The following is a 27,394-nucleotide window of genomic DNA, read 5'->3' on the forward strand; positions in this document are numbered from 1 at the left end:
TTTAGAATTCCATAATCTTTGTTCTCAAATCTTCTTAGATCACCAAGGTTGCAGATATACTATTCACATGATATCATCCCCTCTCGTGGACTCTAATGTGCAGTGAGGTGAGCACAGATCTGGTTGCCAGCTGCATCGAACGTGCTGCTTAAAATTAAAGTTGAGATTTGAGTCAGCTCAAAGCCTCTTTTACATAACTGCAGTTTTTCTTTTTAAATTTGAGGGAACTATGGGCACGGTCCAGCTCGAAATTGGTTTTTTACATGACTTCATTCCTAACGTCAGCAATGATAATCGAATGGAAGATGAGAATGAGTCGACCCTGTTTTGCGTATCGTAAGTTATTCGACAATCTTTTTTTAGGAAAAATATTTCCTGGTCCAGCCTGTGTTTTATTATGGACAAGCTCCATCACAGATCAGACAGTTCACCGAGCTAGTATTTAGTATCTTTGAACAAGCCGTGTATGTCGACCAAAGACAAAGCTCAAGATATTTTTAAGTCACTCCATACGACTGACCTTTTCAATAAAAATATCAAGAACAACGATAACCGCAACCACGCGCAACCAGGGACAATACCCACAAGACGCTTAATATGGTTACGGTGGGGTGGATGGCCTCACCGCTTACGACACTTCCAGACCGTGGCACAAGAAAGCAAGAAGAAAGAAATATACGATCGAAGCTATCCGGCTTGAGCTTGCTATTTTATTCTGTTTTTATTTATTTATTTTGCTATGCCAATTTATTTATTTGCCATGAAAGGGCAGCGGGAAGAAGTTGCCTGCGCGCCGTCCGTTGGTGCACCTTTGAGGAAGGCGGCGAGAAAGTCCCCGCGCTCGTAAAAGAACTCCACCTTCTCAATCCTCATCTCCTCATCAACCTATTGAAGGATTAGTAATTGGGGTGAGTATATGAATGAACAACAGAGTACTCGATTTTGCAACGTGGTCGATGCTAATGTAGATGAAAGAACTATGGAATAGAGGGAAATGATTTGTACGTGGAAAATGGCCATTCCGAAGAATTCGGCCTTCTCCCCAGTTGGGGCGTGCCCTTTGAATGGCCCCTCCATGTAACCCCAGTGCCGGAACTTGTACACGATCGTGGGGGGGCCACTGTAGACTTGGAGTACTTCCAAGGCGAACCCACGAGGAAGTGCCGTGGTGAAGGCCTTCTGCGACGACTCCGCCGTCTCTTGTGCTGGGTTGTAGATCCGGAGATCTTCAGGCAAGTTGGTTTGCAAGAAGGCATTGTAGCTCCCTCCGATTTCAACAATATCTTGATGTGTTATTGGTTTTCTTCCTGCAGCATTGCATCACGTAAGCTTGAATATACTACCTCTCATTGCCGATCTTCTTTTAATCGGTGTTTCAAGGAAAATATCGAGCACGCAAGGCGTGTGGCTGGGACCCATTGACAAACAGGTTCCATGTGAAGTCCAAGAGGGGCCTAATTTAAAAGAGTGGAGTTTCGTGGCTCATCCTGCAGGTCTAATACTTCTCGTGATACAATATCAATTCGGTGGATTCGTAAAAAACCAAACTATTTAAATCACGATCATGAACAAATGTGTAAATATACTCCTTAAAGAGAAGCGAATATAGAAAGTGTTGTTGCCGAGATCTATCTTTTTCTAAATATCCTTGTAATTCTTCCATTTACATTTCTATTTTAATTTCTATGAAAATATTAGTCAAAAAAAAAGAATCAACATAAATCAAAATAATAAAAAAAATCTTCAGATATCATCTAATCAAAAAGAATACTTAAATTAGAAAATTCCAACCAAGAAAAAACGAACAATAGGACAAGAAAATCTTGGATCAGATCTACGAAAACAAAACAAAAAAAAAATGTTGAAGGCAATTACACGGGATCAGACATTAAAAAAGGTAAAAAGAAAAAAACAATCCAAGCAAAAGAAGGAAGCAGAATTAGATTTCTTCCTGAAAAAATATTTCTTTTTTCAATTCAGATGGGATGACTCCTTGAATTAAAGAATGATCAATAATATTGGCGCAGGACGGAAGTACGGATTGAAATACAGAGAGAAAGAGGAGAGGAAGAGGGGAAGAAGAAGGAAAAGAGGAGAAGAGGAGGAGGAAGAAGAAGACCAATTTTCATTCATTAATTCATTAAAACCCTAAACATGAGGATGGACCCATATATATAGGGTCACAAAATAACAAATAAACCCCTACCAATAAAATAATTCCAAAAAGCTCCTAAAATGACAATATGCAAATAAACCCAAATGACAATATGCAAATAAACCCAATCAACATAAAATAAATCAATCTAAAATAAAATCAGGCTGGCTGAATCGGCTGGAACCCGCTGAGCTGGCTGGATCCTGTGGCGACCGGCTGACCTGGCACTGGTGTCCGCACCAACTCTCCTCGGGTGGAAAGAAGTCGACCTCGACGAAAGCGGCTCGGTAAAGCCCCGGTAGTACTCCAACAAGTCCGGGTCAATCGGCGGTATCTCCTCGCGCTGGATCCAAGTGTAGCCGGACCTTGGTCGTCCTCGCCAACGAACCAGAAAATGTTGGATGCCTCCATCACTGGTAAAAACTATTTGCTCGGCTAAAATAGAATCAATATACTCTTTTTGTGCTCGATGGAGGGTAAAAGAAAACGAAGATGGCATGGAATCAATAATAGGATAAACATCAGGCGCAGGAGAGTGTGCAGCAAAAGAGTCATCAGGGATTGCAACCAAATCTTTAATATTAATAGTAAGGCTATGACCGAAATCAAATGGAAAGTCAATGGCATAGGCGTCAGTGCCATCCTTGTGCAACACCCTGAATGGTCCAATACTAAGAGACTGCAATTCCTTAAGATGGATCATTACGTAACCCCAAGTTTGAAATTCTTTAGCACGGAAATCAGCTTGCATCGTATACTGAGCAGTACATGCATGAATGCCTTTATGGATTTCCTGATACAATTTATGAATGTGTTGTGTAAATGCATATGCAGGCTCAGAAATCCTAACATCAGTTTCGATGGGTTGTGCGGGGGCATAACCAACTACACTCATGGTAGACTGGTCAAACTCGTTATCTGACTGTGCAAGCGAGCTAGGTGGAGTGTGGGTGCATCCTAGGGTTTCAGGTTTGTCATCACACTCTTCCTCAATGTCCTGAATGTCATCGAGGTTTGGTTCATAGATTTGCTCCTCTAAGTCATCTATGTCACCTCCCTGCTCTAGCTGAGCAATAACGAAAAATTTGTTCGCACATTGGGAGGTAACATGACCAAAACCTTGGCATTTGTAACACCGAATTTTGGAATGTGGTTTGGGAGGCTCACCAAGCATTCCCTTGCCATTAGTGTCTCGGCCTGTGACATGGGCAATAGGAGGGGGCCTATGAATAGTGGACCCTACAGAAGGTTTGGACCCTAAGGAATTAAGGCCGGTGGGAGTGCTCCGTGTGTCAGGGCGCCTTACAAATGTGGACTTAGTGTTCCATCGGTTTAGGAGATCGTCTTGGTAGTTAAGGGGCAGGTATTTTTCTTTAAGTCTCTCTTTCATCTCTACCCAATCAGTTATTTCATGTTGATGTCTCCTAGCTAATAGTTGTTCAGTGTTTTGCCAAAACAGCTTAGCTCGACCAAGGAGTTTCATTCTAGCGAATCGAACTTTTTTGTTCTCAGACAGATTGTACCACTCAAAGAAGTGGTCCATTTCGTGTAACCAATCGGAGAAGACTTTCGGGTCAAGACGACCGTCAAAAGTGGGGGCTTCCACCCTAATGCCTCTCATTACGTCTTCATCAGGGTCACGAAGAGCTCTGGGTTCTACGTTATGTCGGTAACCTCTATTCATATTAGGAAAGGGACCTGGTCCTCTAGGGCGAGGGTAGGCATAATGGTGACCTGGAACATGCCTATTATCAAAGTTGTTTGCTTGGACTTGGGCATTGGTATTTTGGACTTGAGCATTAGTTTTTTGGACTTGGGCATTAGTGTTTTGGACTTGAGCATTAGTGTCTTGGATAGCTTTTAATAGGGCTTCGATTTTGGAATCCATGCCTAATTGGGACTCAGGATGAGATGCGTCACGACCACTACATAGATGCATAAAATGAATGTCAAAATGTATGATCCGACCAACTATAAATGTTCCTAAGTAGACCTAATGCATGAAATGAATTCAAAATTGCAAAGTAGATACTCAATATAATCGGAAGCTAACTCAAGCAATTGAAATTGGCTTTGAATTACGTAACAAATTCAGATAAGTAGTTGCAGTCAAATAGTACTAGTTTTCAGTGTGTTGCAGGGTTGCACAGAGCCTCAAAGAACTCCCAAAGATTAGGTAGCCCTACAATTAATAACAAAGATAGGCTACTACTAGGATTTTGGTGTTGTTTGGAGTGGATGTGTTGAATTTTCAGGAAGCAATATCAATAGAGCACTTAAGAGTTAATTAATTCTAAATTTAGACAAACAAATAAAATTTGTAGTAAGGGAAGAAACCTGACCTAGGTTGGGGTGACGACCAGAAACGCTGCAAAGCAAGTAGGCTCGTCAAACGACTCCAGTTGGGGTTGATCTCAGCAACACGGCAGGTCGAAATGGGCTCTGCAGTGGCGTTGCAGGCCGACGGGCTTGGGCCTGTGAGGAGGAAATCGGATTGGGCCCGGTGTTTAGGGCCTGAGAGTCGGGACGGTGGATTCTTTGGGGGTGCGGGCGCGGGCCCGATGAGAGAATCAGCTCGAGAGAGAAAATGAAGGTGGGGTGGGAGGTGAGGTGGTTTCGGCCGTGAAGGAGGAAGAAAGGGGAGGAGAGATGGAGATACCCTTGATCCCACAGAGGGGAAGGGGGGGAAGGCGGTGAAGTGGTGGTGGAGGCGGTGGTTTTGCGGCGTGCGAACAGAGGGGGGGGCAGCGGTGAAGCAAGGAGGGGAAGGAGGCAGCGGTGGTGGCAATCGAGCGGTTGCGGGAGCGGCGGGGACGGCGACAGCAAGGCGGCGCGGCTCGGTGGGTGGGAGGGAGAAGATGGGGCTCAGGCGATGGCGGATCTCGGCGGCGGCAGGAGGCGGCACGGGCGGAGGCGGTGAAGGCGGAGCGGCACGGGCGGAGGCGGCGAAGGCGGAGCGGCACGGGCGGAGGCGGCGAAGGCGGAGCGGCACGGGCGGAGGAGCTCGGGTGGGATGCTCGGCGGCGGTGTTCGTCGGCGGGGAGGCGTCGCTGCGGTGGAGCTCTCGGGGAAGAAAGGTGAATAGTTTTTTTTTTTTTTTTTTGCTCTCTCTTTTCCTTTTTTTTTTTCTCTCTCTCTGTTTTTTTTTTTTTTTTTTATTAATAACAGAGATCCGGTAGTGTTCGGGTTAACGGGCACAACTCGCTCCGCTAACCCGTTTCACGCCCGATACCATTTTTTTTTTTGAAACCCAAAAGGATTCGGGTTAACGGGCAGGATCCGACCCGATAACCTGTTACGTACCCATTGGCGTGTTCCTCTTCGTGGGTTGTTGCAGGTGGTTACGCCAGCGTCCGTGGCGATCGGCGCGTGGGGTACGGCAGCGGTTGAAGACGGTGGGGGCTCGGGAAGGAGGGGCGGCGCTCTTCTCCGTGGAGCGGAGGTGGGCTTCGTCGTGGAGGATGATCTCGAAGTAGGGGATACGGCGGCCGGCGTCGTGCTGGATGGGCCGCACGCGGGGGCTCTGCAACTTCTTCCGGAGCTTCTTCCGCCTGTGGTGGCGACCGGACTTCGCGGCGACGGCTGCAAGGAAGGAGTTGCGGCGGCAGATGAAGGGCGGCTGAAAACAGTAGCCACTGGTGGTGTCGACAGGCACGGGAACTCGGGCAGCGACGTTTCCGTGGGGATATGGCTCCTCCGACGGCGGGCTCGGGCCCTCACTGGGCGGTGGCGGCGGCGAGGGCGAGGACGTCCGACGGTGGCGGGGACTGGTGGCGGCGGTAGGCGCGGATGAGACGACGGGTGGGGTAGACCTGGCGAAGGGGTTTGCCCCTGTTCCTTGTGCGAGAACCGAGAGAGGGAAGAAAGGATTTCCTTTTTTTTTTTTTTTTTCTCCTTTCTCCTCTGGTGAGACTCGAGAGGGAGGACTCGCACACACGGAAGCAGGGTGCGGGAGTGCTGCTTCGAAAGAAGAAAGGATCGGAACCCTTTCTCGGATGGCAGGAAGTCTGACAGGTCAAGATATTTTGTTGCTCCAATAAACTGGATCGGGGCTTTGGCAACAGGGGCAAAGCCGAGGCTCTGATACCAAAGCTGACGTAGGACGGAAGTACGGATTGAAATACAGAGAGAAAGAGGAGAGGAAGAGGGGAAGAAGAAGGGAAAGAGGAGAAGAGGAGGAGGAAGAAGAAGACCAATTTTCATTCATTAATTCATTAAAACCCTAAACATGAGGATGGACCCATATATATAGGGTCACAAAATAACAAATAAACCCCTACCAATAAAATAATTCCAAAAAGCTCCTAAAATGACAATATGCAAATAAACCCAAATGACAATATGCAAATAAACCCAATCAACATAAAATAAATCAATCTAAAATAAAATCAGGCTGGCTGAATCGGCTGGAACCCGCTGAGCTGGGTGGATCCTGTGGCGACCGGCTGACCTGGCACTGGTGTCCGCACCAAATATCAAGGTATATTATCTCTTACTTAGATCGATAAATCCAAAAAAAATTGCTATATCCTCGATTCAAAGAAGAGAGATGCATCTGGATGTAATGTTTAGGATTTTGTCTTTCGCAATCCCAATGTTCCTGGTAATTTCACTCACGTTATTGCGATCCAACATGATAAATATTTTAGATACAGAAAATGAAAATCAATAGTCCATCAATGTTAGATATAATTAATAAAATGACATGTTAGTCTTTTTCTTTTTTTTTTCTCCTCCCCTTCTCTCTCGATAAACTCTTAACTCTCGTTGGAAAAATCCTATAGTTGGTATATGTGGCCGATTTTTATGGGCTGCACGATTTTGGACCTCATCCTAGCCGGACGGAGGGGTTTAAATTTAATTTTTTTGGGTGGGGGATGGGGGGTTTAAGTTCGTGATATCTAGACGTGCCTTTGTACTCGTCGTAAGAAATCCCCGCAAACTAAGTTGTAATAGATCAGCTGCGAGTTAAATATATGTATGCAGCTCTATGCGAATGTATGTGCAGCTATGGCTTTGGTGGCTTAGCATATAGGCTTACCATTTACGCTGAAAATAAACTTCTCGGGGTTGACGCTTTTGCGGTCTTCAGGCCGTATCTTGTGGACTATCTCCATTTCCCATGTCTTCACCAACCGCTCTACCTTTTCTTCAATCGATCCCAGCGGCCATACCTAACCACACGAGGTTCGAGAGAACCTTTCCATGAGACCGGAATCCAAAAAGATGAAAGAGGAACGGGACAGAATAGCGGAAGAGGAGGAGGTAATCTAATCTAGTTACCTGAGTTCGGCCTTCTTCAAAGAGCTTGTCCACAACATCATAGTTGGGAGGAGCACCAAACCTCCATTGGGTGTTCTTCTCACCTTCTCCATACATAAAAGAGCGATACTTATCTCCCTCAACAGCGGAAGAGGCCATGGTTTTCCCAATAAACGAAAAGAGCAGGAGCTAATGCAGCAATAACTGAGAGGAGGTGGCCTCTTATAATGACAATCCCAGGTTGGTTGGTACTCGCGTGCAATTGACGAGTTTAGATTAGGTTTTTGAAATGAATAGCCAGGTCAAAGCCCAAATATCGAGCAGATTATTTACACTCTCCACGTGCTAGGTTCCGAAAATTACGTTGGTTGCCGGGGAATCGTTTGTAAATTTAGGAATTATCTTTTGGCCTGACGCACAAGCCACTAAGAACCAAGATCTTAATTAATAAAAGGGAAGAAAAGGAGAAAGAATCTAAGATTTTAGCTGTTCGTCAATGACTAGTGTCCAAGCTTCTTTGAAAACTATGTCCGCTCGCCAAGAGAAGAGGAAACTTGAGGCTTCAGCTTTCCATCCTCCACTATTCTCCAAACTAAGCTGAGTCGTAGCCATCCATCTTAGAGATGGATGGCATGATGGTTATCTATTACTGTACAGCACTTCACAATGTAAAACATATAGAGAATCAAAAATAACACGTGCTAGCATGCAGTATCGCTTGCAAATTAAAAATTTTCTTCTCGGATAGTCTCATTTAACATGTGGCATGAGGCCTGCTATAAAATTTTGGATGGATGCACGGTATATGTTTCCGATAAAATGTTGGAGCTTACCCATGAGAACACATGCATGCCCTTTTTAGCATCAAATTATCCGTCTGCTGGAATTCAATGTATCCTATAGTTCTTTTTCCTAATACACTAGATTTATCACCAAAAAAAAAGAAAAAAAAGAGGCCCAACATATTCTACTAAAGTTTTGACGGTGGTGGGACAAAAATAACCTTTCAACTACTCTTCGAAGAAAACTCTTGAAAAATATTAAAAAAATCCTACTATTAGACAAAGTCAGTTAATTGATGATGATTAAATGATGATGATTAATTGCTGATAATGATGGTAGCGATGATGGTTATATTTTTCTATTGTTGCTACTACTATTATTAGCACTTTATTATTATTTTTATTATTAACTATTGTTTTAAAGAGGTTTCTAGATAATTGATTATACAACGTACCCTCCAAAATATGCTTTGTTGAAGATCCGAAGGTTTTTACCAGAAAACCAAAAAATATTTGAAGGTGACTTAGACTAGGATCTTTATGACATCCTCCAGTTGAGGTATGACTTGATTTGGATAATTGGATACATTTAAAACACTACTGAGTTGCTAGATTCATGGCAATGATCCACCATAAAATTCAAAGATTTCTCTCGCTAATTTGATTGAGTTCTCATGTGGATTAGTCGTTCAAAATTGATCAATTTTCGAGAATTTCCTCTACAAAAATTTTAGTGACATATGAATTTGCCTGTAGTTATAAACTTAAGCTAATCTCTAGGTATGTGCACATTTAGCATAAAAGGAAACAAAATAATGAACATTTTAAGTTTTGCTTTAGAAAAGGTAAGAAAGAAAGAAACGACTAGATTGTAGATTTGGATAAGGGTCGCGTGTGTGTGTGTGTGTGTGTGTGTGTGTGTGTGTGTGTGTGTGTGTGTGTGTGTGTGTGTGTGTGTGTGTGTGTGTGTGTGTGTGTGAGAGAGAGAGAGAGAGAGAGAAATTGCAATTGGAAGGATTGAAATAATAAATCTTTTAATAAGATTTTTTTTCCAATTTTGCATGTGTCAGTCTAATACAGCGTCCAAAGTTTCATTATTAGTTTGAACTAATGAAAATAAAAGGGGAGGACAAAAGTTTGTATCCATCCCTAGAAAAATATGGCACATCAAAGTTGCAAGCAGCTAGCCCAACTGTTTTTAAATTTTGCTCATAATCCCTTTTAATATTTATTTTCTTTATCCAGATATTGAAAATCCAAGTTAATTTTAGAAGTACTATTTCATCCCATGGTAATATTTTATTCTATAGAAAGCGAGGCAAAACAAAGATGATTTTTTAAAGATTTTTTGCATGAGTACCCTTTCGAAAATTTAAATTTTTGTGAATATCCTTTTAAAATTTATATTTATTTTTATACCCTCATCAAACACTGTTTTTGCATAAATGCCTCTAATATGATAATTCTTATAACACCATTAATAAAAATCATATTTATTTTAATTAAAAATAAAATATAACTTTGAAATTACTTTTTGTCTCCTATCGCAATCGGCTTATACATTTTTTTTTTGCACATACACCCATTAAGGGTATTTTAGTTATTTTAATTTAAGATCATTAATTTTTTAACGGCGTTAAATGGCACAGGTATATATGCAAAAACAAGAATAAAAAAAATGGTAGAATAGCGAAACAAGTGTTTTACGAGGGTATATATGCAAATATCAATTTTGGAAGGATATTCATGCAAAATTCGATATTTAAGAGATTATTCATGCCAAAAAAAATATTTTTTAAAATACAACTAACATGATTATTTTATATTTGTTATTTGTTATCAGGTAATGGTGGCATTATTATGGCCGTTTCTCTGTACCTACATAGTGGGTACCCATTTTTATTCTAACGGCAATCCCAACATTATGTCAATATGAATTATTTTATTGGATTTTGTAATGTTCAGATTCCCTCGCCACGTTCGGATCATCAAGTTTGACGATTGTCTGTTCGCATACGGTAATTAAGCCGACTCCATCGTTGAGAACGCTGCCACGTCGCGATGCAAGCAAGAGATACATGGCAGAAGACTTGGGCTGGTTATTTTTTTGGGGTAATTAATTCTCCACCCAGGCTCCAAGAGACCGCACTATAACAAAAAGTTGTCGTGGTCTTAAAATCTTCCGTCCAATATCTCCACCAAGTTTAATTTCCGGTCCCTAAACCTTTTTTATATTTTCAAAAATTCTCCACCAAGTTTAATTCCCATCAATTACCCCTATTTTTTTTTCTGCTTTTGTTTTCTTCGCTGTAGCTCTCTTTCTCTTAATTTGCTGCGAAAGGGCAGCGCGAGGTGGTTGCTGATGCGCACGTCGTCCATTGGTGCACCTTCGAGGAAGCCAGCGAGAAAGTCGCCACGCTCGTAAAAGAACTCCGCCTTGTCAACCCTCATCTCTTCATCAACCTATTGAATTCGGATTTTTTTTTTTTTGAAAAGAAGATGGAATGATGGCGACTGTATTGATGTACTACTAGGATGCCATTAAAGAGGAAGGAACTAAGGAAGAGAGGGAAGGTTGTGTACGTGAAAAATGGCCATTCCTTGCAATTCTACTTTCTCCCAAGTTGGGGCGTGCCCCTTGAATGGGACTCCCATGTAACCCCAGTGCCGGAACTTGAACGCAATCGTGGGAGGGCCGCTATAGAATGGGAAGAGTAAATGCCGTTGTGAAGGCCTTGTGAGATGACTCTACGTACTGTTTCTTGAGCCGGATCGTAGATCCGGAGACCTTCGGGCAAACCGGCTTGCAAGAAGGCGTTGTAGCTTCCTTCAATTTCACGAATATCTTGATGTGTTATTCCTTTCCTTCCTGTAGCACTACATCACAGAAGCCTGAACTAATATGCCTTCGATTGCCAAAGGAAAAATATTCAGCATGCAATCTAGGTGACAGGTGGCCCATACTACCCGGAATCAAACGTAATGCATAATGAGACATTATAGATAATTAAAGAAAACAAATTAAATTGTATTCTTTTCTGATTTCCTCACTTCTTACACGTTCCTCCCAACTTTGCAAAATACCATGTTAAGACCCAACCCCAGAGCTTAATTAAGATGGCATATAAGCACCACTAGAGTTCTTAATCAATGTGGGACTATTCCTCACCAATGATATTGGACAAATGAACAGCTAATTGCCAGATTTTGGTCCATCTTATATCTAGAACTAGTCTCCATTATTGATGATGATGATGAAGCCATCGAACTTTGAGGTTGATTAGCTATAGGTCCTTTCTGTAACAAAAGCAAATGACTAAAACACTTCTAATAAACCCTTTTTTGGGTAAGAGAAAGTGGGAAGACACCGTTATATTCTTGGGAATACATAACCTGTAGCATTCAATTGGATTGGGTGTATCAGTCTAATAAACCATTCCAAATCATGCATGTCCTTGACCTGAAAATCATTTGCTATGAGTAAATTCTTTCATCATCATCAATTTACTGTAAAGAGTATTGGTTATTGAATATTTATCTTCATCTACAGGAATGCGAGGCTATAGTTTCCTTCAGACAAATCTTGCAGCAGTTTCCACATGACAGCCCCGCTGCTCCACCTAATAAAATCTCCCCACATCTGGTTTTCATTTGTCTCTTGCATCTGGCTAATGAGCACCGCCTAAACATCCAAGATCGAACTAGCCTTGATGGGCTTGAAATAAAAATTCCCCTTCCTGCACTTGTGTAAGTAATATTCATATTCTGGAGCAGCTCGGAAGTCGCAACACCAGGCTACTGCCTTGTTGATTGTGGAGCTGTCAAATCCCACGTGTTTTGCACAATTTTTTTTTTTTACCCCCGCTTTGTGTACAGAAGATATAGTATTACTAACTTGTTATCGTGTTTATTTTCTTCCTTGCTCAAATGCAACGACAATATGGTTGGTTACTGAAATTGTATTTTGTTTGCTGGCATACAGGGTATCAACCTAAAATTGGTCATTTAGAATTCCATAATCTTCATAATCTTTTTCTCATACCTTGTTAGATCACCAAGGTTGCAGATATACTAATCACATGATATCATCCCCTCTCGTGGACTCTAATGTGCAGTGAGGTGATCACAGATCTGGTTGCCGCCAGCTGCAACTAAAGTGCTGCTTAAAATGAAAGTTGAGATTTGAGTCAGCTCAAAGCCTGTTTTACATAACTGCAGTTTTTCTTTTTAAATTTGAGGGAACCATGGGCACGGTCCAGCTCGAAGTTGGTTTTTTACATGACTTCATTCCTAACGTCAGCAGTGATAATCGAATGGAAGATGAGAATGAGTCGACCCTGTTTTGCGTATCGTACGTTATTCGACAATCTTTTTTTAGGAGAAATATTTCATTGTCCAGCCTGTTTTTTATTATGGACAAGCTCCATCACAGATTAGACAGTTCACCGAGCTAGTATTTATTAGTCTCTTTGAGCAAGCCGTGTATGTCGACCAAAGACAAAGCTCAAGATATTTAAGTCGCTCCACGCGACTGACCTTTTCAATAAAAATATCAAGTACAACGATAACCGCAACCACGCGCAACCAGGGACAATACCCACAAGACGCTTAATGTGGTTACGGTGGGGTGGATGGCCTCACCGCTTACAACACTTCCAGACCGTGGTACCAGAAAGCAAGAAGAAAGAAATATACGATCGAAGCTATCCGGCTTGAGCTTGCTATTTTATTCTGTTTTTATTTATTTATTTATTTATTTATTTGCCATGAAAGGGCAGCGGGAAGAAGTTGCCTGCGCGCCGTCCGTTGGTGCACCTTTGAGGAAGGCGGCGAGAAAGTCCCCGCGCTCGTAAAAGAACTCCACCTTCTCAAGCCTCATCTCTGCATCAACCTATTGAAGGATTAGTAATTGGGGTGAGTATATGAATGAACTACAGAGTACTCGATTTTGGAACGTGATCGATGTTAATGTAGATGAAAGGACTAAAAAAAAGAGGGAAATGATTTGTACGTGGAAAATGGCCATTCCGAAGAATTCTGCCTTCTCCCCAGTTGGGGCGTGCCCTTTGAATGGCCCCTCCATGTAACCCCAGTGCCGGAACTTGTACACGATCGTGGGGGGGCCACTGTAGACTTGGAGAACTTCCAAGGCGAAGCCACGAGGAAGTGCCGTGGTGAAGGCCTTCTGCGACGACTCTGCCGTCTCTTGTGCCGGGTTGTAGATCCGGAGATCTTCAGGCAAGCTGGTTTGCAAGAAGGCATTGTAGCTCCCTCCGATTTGGCGGATGTCTTTCAGTGTTAGTGGTTTTCTTCCTGCAGCATTGCATCACGTAAGCTTGAATATACTTCTCATTGCCGATCTTCTTTTAGTTGGTGTTTCGAGGAAAATATCGAGCTCACAAGGCGCGTGGCTGGGACCCATTAACAAACAGGTCCCATGTGAATTCCAAGAGGGGCCTAATTTAAAAGAGCGGAGTTCGTGGCTCATAGTGCAGCTCTAATAATTCTCGTGATACAACATCATTAGGATTTTGTCTTTCGCAGTCCCAATGTTCCTGGTAATTTCACTCACGTTATTGCGATCCAACATGATAAATATTTTAGATAGAAAATGAAATTCATTAATCCAACTATGTTAGATAGAATTAATAAAATGAAATATTTGTTTTTTGTACCTCTCGATAAACTCTTACCTCTCGATAAATCCCTTCTTTCTCGATAAAATGAAATCCTATAGTTGGTATATGTGGCCGATTTTTATGGGCTGCACGATTTTGGCCCTCATCCAATTCGGAAGGAGTATAAATTTAATATTTTGGGGTGGGCGATGGGGGGTTTAAGTTGGCGTGATATCTAGACGTGCCTTTATACTCATGTCGTAAGAAAATCCCGCAAACTAAGTTGTAATAGATCAGGTACGAGTTAAATATATGTATGCAGCTTTATGCGCATGTATGTGCAGCTATGGCTTTGGCGGCTTAGCACATAGGATTACCATTTACGATGAAAAGAAACTTCTCGGGGTTGACGCATTTGTAGTCTTCAGGCCGTATCTTGTGGGCTATCTCCATTTCAAATGTCTTCACCAACCGCTGCACCTTTTCCTCAATCGATCCCAGTGGCCATACCTAACCAGACGACGTTCCAAAGAACCTTTCCATGAGACCGGAATTCGAAAAGATGCAAGAGGAACGGGACAGAATAGCGAAGAGGAGGAGGTAGTCTAATCTAGTTACCTGAGTTCGGCCTTCTTCAAAGAGCTTGTCCACAACATCAAAGTTGGGAGGAGCACCAGACCTCCATTGGGTGTTCTTCTCACCTTCTCCATACATAAAAGAGCGATACTTATCTCCCTCAACAGCGGAAGAGGCCATGGTTTTCCCAATAAACGAAAAGAGCAGGAGCTAATTAATGCTGCAACAACTGAGAGGAGGGTGGCCTCTTATAATGACAATCCCAGGTTGGTTGGTGCTTGCGTGCAATTGACGAGTTTAGATTAGGTTTCTGAAATGAATAGCCAGGTCAAAGCCCAAATATCGAGCAGATTGTTTACGTTGGTTGCCGGGAATCGTCCATAAATTTAGGACTATCTTTCGGCCTGACGCACAAGCCACTAAGAACCAAGATCTTAATTAATAAAAGGGAAGGAAAAGAGAGAGAAGCTGAGATTTTAGCTGTTCATCGATGACTAATCTCCAAGCTTTTTTGAGAACTATGTCCACTCGCCAAGAGAAGAGGAAACTTGAGGCTTCAGCTTTCCATTCTCGATTATTCTCCGAACTAAGCTGGGTCGTAGCCATCCATCTTAGAGATGGATGACACGATGGTTATATATTATTGTATAACGTTTTACGATGCAAAACATTTAGAGGATCCAAAATAATAAGTGCTAGCGTGCGGTATCACCTGCAAATCAAAATTTTTCTTCTCGAACAGTTTTATTTAACATGTGGCATGGGGCCTGCTATAGAACTTTGGATAGATGCGCAGTATATGTTTCCGATAAAATGTTGAAGCTAACCCATGAGAACACATGCATGCCCTTTTTACCATCAAATTATCCGTTTAATGTAACCTATGGTTTGTTTTCCTCATACACTAGGTTTATCATCAAAAAAAGAAAAAGAAAAAATTTGGCCCAACATATTCTACTAAAGTTTTGACGGTGACGGGACAAAAATAACGTTTCAACTACTCTTAGAAGAAAACTCTCGAAAATAATAAAAAAACCCTACTATTAGACAAAGTCAATTAATCGATGATGATAAAATGATGATGATTAATTGCTGATAAAGATGGTAGCGATGATGGTTATATTTGTTATTGTTATTAGTTTATTATTAATTGTTGTTTTAAAGAGGTTTCTAGATAATTGATTACACAACGTACCCTCCAACTATGCTTTGTTGAAGATCCGAAGGTTTTTACTAGAACATCAAAAAATATTTGAAGATAACTTAGAACAGGATCTTTATTGCATCCTCCAGTTGAGGTATGACTTGATTTGGATTATTGGATACATTTATAACACTATTGAGTTGCTAGATTCATGGCAGTGATCCACTATAAAATCTAAAGATTTTTCTTGCTAATTTGATTGAGTTCTCATGTGGATTAGTGGTTCAAAATTGATCAATTTTCAAGAATTTTCTTTACAAAAATTTTAGTGACATATGAATTTGCCTGTAGTTATAAACTTAAGCTAATCTCTTGGTATGTCCACATTTAACATAAAGGGAAATAAAATAATGAACATTTTAAGTTTTGCTTCAGAATGGGTAAGAAAGAAAGAGAGATGAGTAGATTGTAGATTTGGATAAGGGTCCATGAGAGAGAGAGAGAAATAGCGATTGGAGGGATTGAAATAATAAATCTTTTAATAAGATTTTTTTTTTCCCAATTTTGCTTGTGTCTTTCTAATACAATGTCCAAAGTTTCATTATTAGTTTAAACTAATGAAAATAAAAGGGAGGACAAAAGTTTATATCCATCCCTAGAAAAATAAGACACATTAAAGTTGCAAGCAGCTAGCCCAATTGTTTCTAAATTTTGCGCATAATCCCTTTCAATATTTATTTTCTTTATCCAAATATTGAAAATCCAAGTTAATTTAGAAGTACTATTTCATCCTATGGTAATATTTTATTCTATAGAAAGTAAGGCAAAACAAAGATGATTTTTTTAAATTTTTTTTGCCTAAGTACCCTTCTAAAAATTTAAATTTACGTGAATATCCCCTTAAAATTTATATTTATTTCTATACCCTCATAAAACACTGTTTTTGCACAAACGCCTCAAATATGACGATTCTTCTAGCACCATTAATAAAAATCATATTTATTTTAATTAAAAATAAAATATAATTTTGAAATTATTTTTTTGTCTTTCATCGCGATCTGCTTATAAATGTTTCTTTTTGCACATACCCATTAAGAATATTTTAGTTATTTTAATTTAAAATCATTAATTTTTTAACGGCATTAAATAACATAGGTATGTATATACAAAAACAAAGATAAAAAAATGGTAGAATAGCAAAACAAGTATTTTACTAGAGATATTGATAAAAAAATATTTTTTAAATACAACTAACATGACTTAGCTATTTTATATTTATTATTTGCTATCAGGTAATGCCGTAATGGTTGCAGTATTATGGGCGTTTTTCTGTACCTACATGGTGGGCACCAAAATTTTTATTCTAAAGGCAATCCCAACATTATATCAATATGAATTATTTTATTGGATTTTGTAATGTTCAGATTCCCTCGCCACGTTCGGATCATCAAGTTTGACGATTGACCGTTCGCATACGGTAATTAAGGCGACTCCACCGCTGAGAACGCTACCACGTCACGATGCAAGCAAGAGATACATGGCAGAAGACTTGGGCTTATATCTAGAACTAGTCTCCATAATTGATGATGATGAAGCCACCGAACTTTGAGGTTGATTTGCTATAGGTCCACAATGACTTCGGCATTAGGAAATTCCTATACAGATCATGGCCATGGAAGATTTTTATATGCTACAAGTTCTGCACCTCAACTAATACCGGAGGCTAGTTTGTTTTAAGTGAAAAGATGATATATATCATAGATTTATCAGCTTCCAGTTAGATGAATGTGTGCGAAGCTTTTTGCCTAAAAATAACAGCTATAACTGTGTGGCCTCTTCAAAATTGGAAGAGGCCATAATCCGTGGATGAGCTGAGGCAGAAGTTAGTGCAGCATCATTTGGTCGGAAGGAGGTGGCTTCCTATAATGACAACCTCCATTAGTAAATATTTCTCTTCTTAATAATATAACATGGGGGGAAGCTTCCGGCTACCTCCATTTTCGCTCAAAAATATATAATAACAATCCGAAGTTGGGTTGGTAACTACGTACGATGGATAAGCTATTTCATATTTTTGAAACAAGTTCTAAAGTCAAAGTCATTCATAATATGCAAGGATTGTTTATATTCCTGCTCCATCGACTCATTAAGAAAAGTAAGAGTGATCTTGCCGGAGAATCATTAACCAATTTAAAATGCATTGTCCTTGGCGTAGTGGAATCATTAACCACAAACTGACTTAGTTATCTACTGGACATGTAATGTGACTCAACAAATGTAACATATTTTGAGGGTGCCTAGTTTGGAGGTTGGCACCAAGGATGTAGGTTCAAGTACGTCCTTTACCTGGATTATAGCCAAGATTTCTGATCTTAATTCCGAAAAAACACATGTAACATGTTTCGGGGCTATTTGGTTATGCATGGCATCCTCAAAATAAATGATCATAAAGCTTTATTTTTTGCAAACAAAACTTTCTAAAAAACACAAGAAGACAATGTTTTATCGAACTTGAGCTTCATGACCTAGTCAATTTTGGTGAAGCAAACTTTATCAAGAACAATCAAACAAGTATTTTTTTTAAAATAAAACTCATTCAAAGTCTGCTATACACCTAATTTAGTACAACTTATCAATCACTTTCTTAATAAACTAGTTATGTACGGTCGAATCTAATATAATGCATTTGATTCAAAATAATATGCTTACTTGTAACCTCACACGAACCAAACATATTATGACTATTGCAAACACGACATAGATAGCTTGTCAACACATGTGATCATAGCAACCAACAGTTCAACAAGGCGTAAGCGCAGCACACTCGCACGAACAGAGTCTTTATGCTAACCTCCTTAACTTTCCAATGACTCAACAAAATTGAGTCAACTAAATCATGTTCTTGCCAAAATATGAGTTATTCTTAGGTGTTTTAAATTATTCTTTCAAATCTCTAAATTGAAATTGAAGAATGGATTAATTGAATTTAAATATTTTATGAGAGTAAAGGAGAGACCCACAAGCTTTATAAATTACCGAGATCCAAATTACTGAAAATACATTATCCAAGAATCGAATATAGAATATTTGATTGCCAAGTAAACAAGTATAAGCAATGGAGCAAGCCCCAATTTGTAAGCAAACTTAATTGAAGTACAGATGGCCCAAGGTCTCAAATCCAAGTCTTCCCAATAACAACCAGCCAACTTCGTGTCCCTGCAAAGATCATAAACCAATCTCAAGGCGACATACCGTAGTTTGACAGAACATGGATTGAAGAACGCAAATAGGAACAAGGATCATGACCAGCTTAGCTCATCAGAGCATTATCATATCGTTAGAGGCAAGTAAGTTCTGGGGTTGAAGGCCCGGCAACGTTTGAAGGTAGAGGGCCGTATGGTTTACATGTAGCCCATAAAGTTTGAAGGCATGGGGAATGCTTTGGAGTGGCCCATGCATAGGATCAAGCCTCTCTTGACGCCACGTCGGGCGTCTGTCCGGAGTTTCCACTGGCCATCTGTTCCTCGTCTTTGTCAGATTTTCTTGGCAATCCTCCAACCAAAATGGGTTTGTTTGTTTTCCTGGAATTTTATCCTTCATAGAAAAATGGACAGAAAAGGAAGATTACGAACCTATTTCTCATAGAAAAATGGTTAAGGAAGCAACCATAGATTTGTTACATGGCTTGGCCTTCATTGTTGAGTGGCAACCGAGCGAGGGGCTGTGAATCAACTATGTTTTTCTTCTTTCTTTCCTTTTTACCTGTCTTTCTTGATTTATAATCGAAAATCTCTGTGATGTGAAATTTGCACCGCAGAGTGCTGTACAATAATCGATGATTGTTGGACCAATGTTGGATACATATATGTATCAAGCCACTATAATGGTTTGATTGTTGGATCTACTCATAAAAGTGAATATGTTTGGCGGCATCTCTTGCATTTTTCCTTAACGCCTCTTTTGAGTCCTAAAATTTTGATTTACGTGCATTAAGAATTTTTATTTCTGATATTGCAATCTGGAGCAGCAAGTTATATTGGACGGGTTAAATGAGTAATCTAGGAAATTATTTCAACGAGCTGCTTCTTAGTTCAGGTAGCCAGTGGCCATGGATTGACCATCGAGATGGAGTTGCTCGTAGCCGCCTCCCAGTGGAGATCCAGATCGTCCTCCGCCACGGACGAAAAGGGGAAATGAAGCTCGGACTCGAAAAGAGGGACAGGAGATGGAAAGACGGCGAGCGCATGGCTGTTGGAGACGGCTGTGCGGCGGCTGAGGAAGATGACCTCCAACTCCAAGATAGATTCACCTCCCAGTAAAGGTCCAGATCATCCTCCGCCATGAATGAAAAGGGGAGAGAGGAGCTCGGACTCGAAAAGAGGGATAGGAAATAGAAATATGCGTTGAGAATACGCCATTAGGAGCTTGGACGTAGTTGTTTTCATCGGAGTCATTGGATCCAAATGGTTACGTGTTCTACATTGCCAACTTCTACTTCTTAGCGAACAATAATAGTTCTCTATATCCTTGTCATGATGAATTTTCTAATATGACATAAAAAAAGAAGTTTGCATGCTTGAAATCTGCTTCGATTGAGACTTAGACCACCAATTTCTCACAAGGACTCACTCTTGCTTGCTAAAGAAGATTTTTTTAAAATAAAAAAAAAGGGGCCAAACTGGCCACTTGATACATCTCCTGTAACCCGCCGAGAACTGTTCCAGCAAAGCTGGTGCATGCGAAGTAGACAGTAACTACATTTTGTTCCGTGAAGATACACCAATCACATAATCCACCACTACTACATTAACGATTCGGTGGACACACTTGCACGGGCAACTATTAGCGAAAGGGATTTCGTGGCAACCTTCGCTCAGTTATTAAAAACTGCGATCATACCATTACTCAATGATCGATTCTGGCCAGAATCTTGGTCGGTTTCATTCCGCGAACACAGGCTTTGAATTGTTATACTTTATCCATGTCAAATCGGAAATAATTGCTTTCCTTTAGCTAATACGTAATGATTCATAATTACAAGAAATAAATGTGGTTGGTACTTGGTAATCCCTTTTGTTAATCCGTCGTCGCCGTCCAGCTTCACCAAGGACGGGTGGGCCGGGGGAGCAGCTGCAACGCTTGCGACAGCGTCTCCCTGAACCTCGCCAGGTCCAGCGTCAAGTTCTGGCCATCAGTATAAATCGGCCGGCTTACATTGTATCCTTGCCGGTTTATCGACCACGGATCGACGAGCACCGGATTATCCTTGGGATATTTATCATACAACGTGCTCTCCTCCACCGCCGCGTGGTACTCAACGTAGTGCAGCCCCATCCTCCTGGCCGGACGCGCGTAGTATTCCGCCGCCGCCCAGTCCAGCCCCCACGGCACCACCTGCACCACCACGGCCCCTGCCGGCAGGAACACCATGTTGGTCAGCCCAGCCCCGTGCACCCCCATCAGCACCCCGCACCCGTTCACCACCCCGGCGAACTCCCCCACGCTCGACATCCTCGCCGGCGCCGTCACCTCCACCTCGAACCCCACCTTCTTCGCCAGTGCCACCACCCCGTCTTCGTTGAGCAGCGCCCGCGACCTCCGCCGCGAGATGAGCACCAGCACCGGCCTCATCGCCCCTGCCGCACGCTCTCCCTTGAGGCCGAGGGCGTCGTGGAGGAAGCGCCGGAAGTCGAGGGAGGAGACGCCGCCGGGGGAGTCGGAGGTGTTGCAGAGGAGGTTGCCGTGGTACTTGAGGCCCACCACGGCCGCCGGGAAGCAGTGGACTTTCGGCTCGACGGGGGTCGAGGGGGAGGAGGCGACGGCGAGGCTCGCGGCGGAGGAGAGGTGGAGGAGGACGCGGCGGTACTTCTGGGTCCACCAAGGTTCGAAGTCGGCGACGAGAAGTTGGGCGCGGGAGCGGAGGTGGCCGGCGGTGAGGAAGAGGGGGATGAGGACGTCGTTGACGTCGTGGAAGAAGTTGCCGGCGAAGCCGCCGGTGGAGAAGAGGATCGCAGGGAATGGGTGGGTTGAGTCGCAGGGTGGGGGTTTGGAGTGGGCGGCGAGGAGGTGGACGGGGGCCGTGCGCTGCATGGCGAAGGAGTCGGTCTTCCGGGGATAGGGACGGAGGACGAAAGGGTTGAACCCGGGGCGAAGTTGCTGGCCGGCGGTGAGGTAGACGGTGGCGGGGGAGGAGGAGGTGGCCGTGGATATCCTGACGGCGTCTGTAGTGACGCATAGGTCGGACTCGGGATCGGCTATGCAGGATATGCCATTCTGGCTCAGCTCTCTTCGGGCTTTTCCTGCGTCAACATTACCAAAATTTAGCTGTCTTGGCATGTGAAAGTGAAAGGCTGAAGTGAAACATTTTTTTCATCTTTTATCTTTAGCTCATGGACACAGAGGAAATGATTGTGTTTTTTGCCTTATTTTGTGGAGGCTTGAAATTGATTACTAACAAAATCTTTGACATGCCACAACAACTTGAATTATTATGGAAGGTGGCTTACTTTATTTAGGTGAGTGGCATATTTGACACAGATGTTCATGGCTTTTAACTTATAGATTCCCCGTGCATTCCAACAAAATATTTATTCTCAATACTAAGCCGCATAATAATTAGGTAGCTATGACGTTTCAATCTATAACTTCATTTTTTTGATGAAATCCTAGGCATGATAGGCATCTCTATAAAAGGTGAGAATTAAGCGATCTCATCGGATAGGCAGAAATGTCATGTTTATTACAATTACGAATACTTTGATTGTCATAACATTATCATTTTGATATACATTTTTTTCATATATGATACTGGTAAAATTCTAGCTAGGTATCCATTTGAAGGAGCTGATTAAACTAAATGAATTATATTGAGCAGTGATAAAATATATATGATGAATTGTTATGCAACCCTCATCTGACAAGCAGTCTTAGGTCAAAAATATAATTGAAAAAAAAATACAAGGATGAATACATCATATGTAGATATACAAAAATTTATTTGGTTGGTTTGACATGTCAACATGGATACGAGCACATCTCGTTAGCCGCCTAATATGCTATCATAGAAAATAGATACATGGCATTTCTTGCGAGCTACTCGATTTCTATATATATATATATATATATTTCGTTAAGAAGTTTGTGTAGAATAATACTGCTCATATAATGAAGGAGGAGGTTCGTATACATGAAAGGAATCATGAATTTCTTACTAGAATTCTTTGAAGCTAAAAGTATTGTCATATGTGATAGTAATGATAGATCTCTAGGGTGAAGTCTTGCATGGTACAAATCTCCAAGTTATAGGACAAAAAGTGATACATTACCACTTTAGAGGATTTGTTCGAGTCAAATGCAGGTGACCATAATTCACCTACTTGCATCTATGGAGTGAAAAGCAACAGTTTACTAGTACATCCACCTTGGGACAAAATGGGGTGCTTAGGCAAACGTCATTTCTAAGTTTGAGCAGGCAACACGTGCCAAGGAGCTTATCCATGCAGGCTCTCGCACGCGAGACATGTCTAGGCCGGCGTACACCACGTTTTGTCCAGACGAAATCGCACGTAACCACCAAAGAGCGATGATTGTGTTGAATGTTGGCTAGCCAGGAAACATCACGAGACCCACCAGTTGCAAGGTGGTCCGGTTTGGGAATTTATTAGCCATTAACGCTACGATGCCGATCACAAACAAGTATCCGCCACAAATTCCCACATTGAACGGCCAGGATTACATAAATTCCCTTATGGCAACTTTGCGCACTTTAGGCCTATCGCGTGGTCCTGAACACTGCGAGTCGGCACCGCTTCTTTTATGAACGGATTCTATTCCGAGTTCTTTTATACGTCAAGTCAGCTACTCACACGACAAGCCAAACGCCACCACAGCTGAGATAGTTTGCCGCTCCAACTCGTAGCCCGTACTTTACGCACCAAAAGTTTATTCCTTGAGATGACGGCCCTTGAAGGATTGATATTAGCGTAACAATGAAGCACCCGGGTCCATTAATTTTAAGTTGGACGGTTAGTGAGGTTATTCCAATTGAGGCTTAAATGCTGGAAAGCCTGGAATTTTGCTATACACCTACATAAAATTTCAGTTGTTAATTTTAAGTATATAATAATTCAAGATCTCACTAAAATAGTCGAAAGATATTATTTATGTTCCTTAATTCTGTATAAAAATCTATAATTTATTCAACGAACAACTGATGTGAAATTAAACGCACGTCCACACGGATCCTCATAAAATGGCACGCTTTACCGAATATGTTTGCAATTAGTGCTGACACATGCTAAGTTGGCAACATCAAACATAACAACAGTACCATCTAGTGCTGCTACTCGGCCCCATGTAACCAATTCCAAGCTCGCATATACAGTGATTTCAACAATAAATCATTTTCATTTGTATCAAGATCATCTTGTCCTCTAGCTCAAGGACCTTTAGCTTGGCTCTCAAAATGATCTGGTTCTGTTTGTCGTCTTGGCTGACATTGGATGGTATATATATATACATATATATGTGATTATGGGAACAGGTTGGTGTTTGATGGTTACGCTTTGTGGGCCGACTTGTTGTGCAAGACGTTGTGGTGGTAGAATTTATTCTAGACTGTATATGGACTCCAGCTGTGTGGATATGCAGAGAGAGCCATAGGGAACGACACAAAATATTTGCCAAAAGGTATATATTTTTCTGCTTGGAGGAATTATAAGGGCGTGGATTACTTTTTGGTAGCACCAACATGACTTAGCGATCACGCTTGCTTGGCCAAGTTTTCAACTGCAAATGATTTCCTCCTCAAATAGTTGCCCCCACTTTTCAGCACGCGACCTTCCCAAGTTATAAAAGTGTTTGCTAATCCTAGTTATCGAGAATGGGGAGCTCTATTGTTCAGAAGCCATCAATGCCCACACTTTTATTGGAGTCAAGGGTCAGTCTTGATCATGGTGGGAGTGCTTTAATCACCCAAAGCTGTGATGGAATGGTGGAGGCCGTCGATCATGAAACTTGGTTTTGTAAGCAAAGATTTGGATTCAAGCTAGGTACATGATCGTGCTTCAGCTGTGGAATGGCAGCCTGCGTACTTGTCTAGCAGAACAAATTGGAGGGTCGAATGATTCTGGATGTCGAATGCAGCGCAGAGAATATATATGAATTCTCAGTTGAGGCGAGGGAATATATGAATTCTGACCCACAATTACACGGTCTTGGCTAATGTTACTACGTGCAAGGTGACTATGCGGCGTTAATGAACAAATTAACAAAGCTTTTCAGCATTTCGAAAAAGCTGACATAGTTGCTCCCTTGCTTCCTAAAAGATTGCTTTCTTGTAGAAATTTGTTTATCGGTTCTCGAGTCGACTTAGAGAGTCGGGTGAAATCTTCCTCACCTTTTTCCTATACAACGTTTTTTTTTTTTTTTTGAGAAACTAGCTAGTCTTAGATAATGTTAAAGCAATCAGTCGACATCTAATGTATCTTATTTGATCATAGGAAGAGAGAGCAGTTTGAAGGAAAACCTGGTACTAGTCTCCGCAGAAGAAACCGTGTGAGCTCCACATCGTCAACATTTGTACCGTCGCTTCTTCCGGTCGGTATGAGATTATCGGACCAATGGGGTAATTGCAACTTCCCTTCAGAACCAAAAAAAAAAAAAAAAACAAGCAAATCAGAAAAACACTCTTATCAGCTCAATCAACTTCTCATTCAGCAACATTCAAAGAGATTCTTAACGCAGCCTATTCCAAACCCCATCATGCAAACTAATGACTAGTTGCACCTGCGTACTAAATCACAGCTAGCACTAGAAAGAAAGAAAGAATTTGATAGAAGAGTTTAGAGAGGATTACCGAGATGAAGAGATGCAATATTGGAACGCAGGAAGGTGGCATAGAGCAGAAGCAGAAGCAGGAACCCCAGCACCAGCCTTCTAGATCCCTTGGCCATCTTCCACTAAAGAAAGCCACGGCACTCATTGCGCACTCCTGATAAATACGCATACTGGCTGGGGACAAGAAGACCCCACGAATGATCTCTTGTTGTGGAAGTCTTACTCCAGCCAAGATAAACCCCTAGCTGCAGGTCGTGCCCCTCCCCACCTATCCGTATCCTTGCTATCCTTTTCTCTTTGGACGTCTAGATATGGAGAACCACAGCCAAAGAGGATCGATGCGTGGGCTCACTATTTGTATTTGGTGCATGACAGGGACTCACTAACGATGCCATTTATTCTACGTGCGCTGCCTTTCTCCCCTTAAGTATTATTATTATCGCAACCACTTTTCCTTAAAAGGATGCCATCGACCTCACTTGCGTCCCATTTCTCTTGCAAAACGTCCCTGGCGACGGTGACTCAGCTGAATTTGTTCCAGGACTAGTTTATGTGTTAATGTCCCAAGGAAGTTTGGGCTGGGATTAAATAAGGTAGAGGACGATCTTCCATGTTTAAAGATACAAGGATGGTAAGGTGATATTATTTTGAACTAATCTGGATTTGGAAAGGTACCCCAAAACATGTCGCTAGGTTGGGGTTCAGACTTGTGTAGGTGTGCATATTTTATGTGCTAATGCACCAAGGAATGAAAAGGCAGGGAATAAAAAAAGTAGGGGCCGGGCTACTTCTAGCGAGAAGGTGCAGAGATGGTGAGCTGATCTTATGAATTTTTCCTACGTTGGGTTGGAAGTGGATGCAGAGAAGGTACCGTGAAAGATGTGTATCGTAAAATGGCCACCGACGGTGTCTCCTCTCCTTTTCGAGCTTTCGACGGTGGACGTTGGATGGTTTGAGGAGGCCTGGCCCCGTGCTTTTCCGTGATTGTTCGTATCGTCACGGAAGCATCACAAGACAGGCACTCCCTACCAACACGATTCCAAAGGGTTCGCGTCCTATCTTTCGCACCAAGAAAAATAGTTGATTCCTCTTTTGTGACGTCGACTGTTAAGGATGGAACTCTATACATATCTCAAAGCAGTCTGAAAATCTTTTTTTCCCCTCCTGTATGCACAGATCTCGAAGCAGTGATCGTATGATTTAACCGAAGATCCATGCAAAGGATGAAATTTTTTTCTTCCATACGAAAGATACAATCCCCATCCAACTAAAAATCATCCAGAGCCGGTCAGCTCTACCGCTCGATCCCCACTGGGAGGGACTAACTGTTGTCTATGTTCATGCAACAGGCAAGCTTTGTAGTTTAAGCACAAATGAGAAGCCAAGTCAGGCCATATAATTTAGATGGACCATGTATCCTAAGACTTGATTAGGTCATATCTAGATCTATCTTGACCAGAATCTGATCCGAATTGGACTAGCCTTTGCTTGCAAGGTCAAATTTAAGGAGACTAAATCCAGCATTAATTTTGGACAATTTTCATCGGGAATATCACTTCTATTTGGATATCAATTAAATTGGGCCGGGTTTAATTTTGTCGATGCTATATGGTACCTGCTGTGTTGACGTTTTGAACTGGGACCCAAGCGGGACGCATGCATGGATCTGAACTTCGAATAAGGGGGCAGGTTTGGATCCGGTTGGACTTGCATGGTTCATGGTTCATTGGATTTGAGTCTACCCACTGGAACCATATATAAAATGGTGGCCTAGATCTCATTCGATCTGTCAATGATGATCTGATACATCAGCTCACAAAGATAGCGAAAACAAACCTATTCTCTTTCAATTCCTAGTACCCATCATACCATAGGCGTGGAACCAGTTTGAGAGGCCAATCATCCAATGCTAGTAATTTGGTGCTGATTTTGACTCTGCACGGTGGCTCAATCAAATGGAAGGTGGATATGCAACATATATATGCATGCATTTATACTTTTTTTTTCTCTTGTTTATGAG

General features: G+C 41.8%; 3 protein-coding genes across 6 annotated transcripts; all 3 read right to left on the reverse strand.

Annotated features, from left to right (window-relative positions):
* Positions 1–496: 496 nt before the first annotated feature.
* LOC103704340 (pathogen-related protein-like) lies at positions 497–7,637 on the reverse strand. The gene is made up of 4 exons (XM_008787589.5): positions 7,439–7,637; positions 7,197–7,329; positions 1,006–1,307; positions 497–885 (listed from the first exon to the last, which is right to left on the reverse strand). The coding sequence occupies exons 1-4, from the start codon at positions 7,574–7,576 to the stop codon at positions 748–750; spliced, it is 711 nt and encodes a 236-aa protein (XP_008785811.3). The 5' UTR covers positions 7,577–7,637; the 3' UTR covers positions 497–747.
* Positions 7,638–10,461: 2,824 nt separating this feature from the next.
* Positions 10,462–14,959, reverse strand: LOC103704341 (pathogen-related protein-like). 4 transcript variants are annotated; one of them, XM_089930832.1, is made up of 4 exons: positions 14,436–14,879; positions 14,195–14,291; positions 13,211–13,512; positions 10,462–10,662 (listed from the first exon to the last, which is right to left on the reverse strand). In XM_089930832.1, exons 1-4 carry the CDS (start codon positions 14,571–14,573, stop codon positions 10,477–10,479), a joined length of 723 nt encoding a protein of 240 aa, XP_089786958.1. In that variant the 5' UTR covers positions 14,574–14,879; the 3' UTR covers positions 10,462–10,476. The 4 variants fall into 4 exon arrangements, with proteins under 4 accessions (XP_089786958.1, XP_089786957.1, XP_088578268.1 ...); XM_089930831.1 differs by having other exon boundaries at positions 14,195–14,327; positions 14,436–14,875; XM_088722142.2 differs by lacking the exon at positions 10,462–10,662 and adding an exon at positions 12,710–13,080 and having other exon boundaries at positions 14,195–14,327; positions 14,436–14,959.
* A 5,525-nt stretch (positions 14,960–20,484) lies between these two features.
* LOC103704408 (alpha-1,3-arabinosyltransferase XAT3-like) lies at positions 20,485–26,183 on the reverse strand. The gene is made up of 3 exons (XM_008787676.6): positions 25,394–26,183; positions 25,064–25,177; positions 20,485–21,836 (listed from the first exon to the last, which is right to left on the reverse strand). Exons 1-3 carry the CDS (start codon positions 25,488–25,490, stop codon positions 20,638–20,640), a joined length of 1,410 nt encoding a protein of 469 aa, XP_008785898.5. The 5' UTR covers positions 25,491–26,183; the 3' UTR covers positions 20,485–20,637.
* Positions 26,184–27,394: the final 1,211 nt, after the last annotated feature.

Source organism: Phoenix dactylifera, chromosome 5, assembly GCF_051530095.1.
Source record: "Phoenix dactylifera cultivar Ajwa chromosome 5, Ajwa_hap1_PhDact_Kaust_v1.1, whole genome shotgun sequence".
Classification (NCBI taxonomy): domain Eukaryota; kingdom Viridiplantae; phylum Streptophyta; class Magnoliopsida; order Arecales; family Arecaceae; genus Phoenix; species Phoenix dactylifera.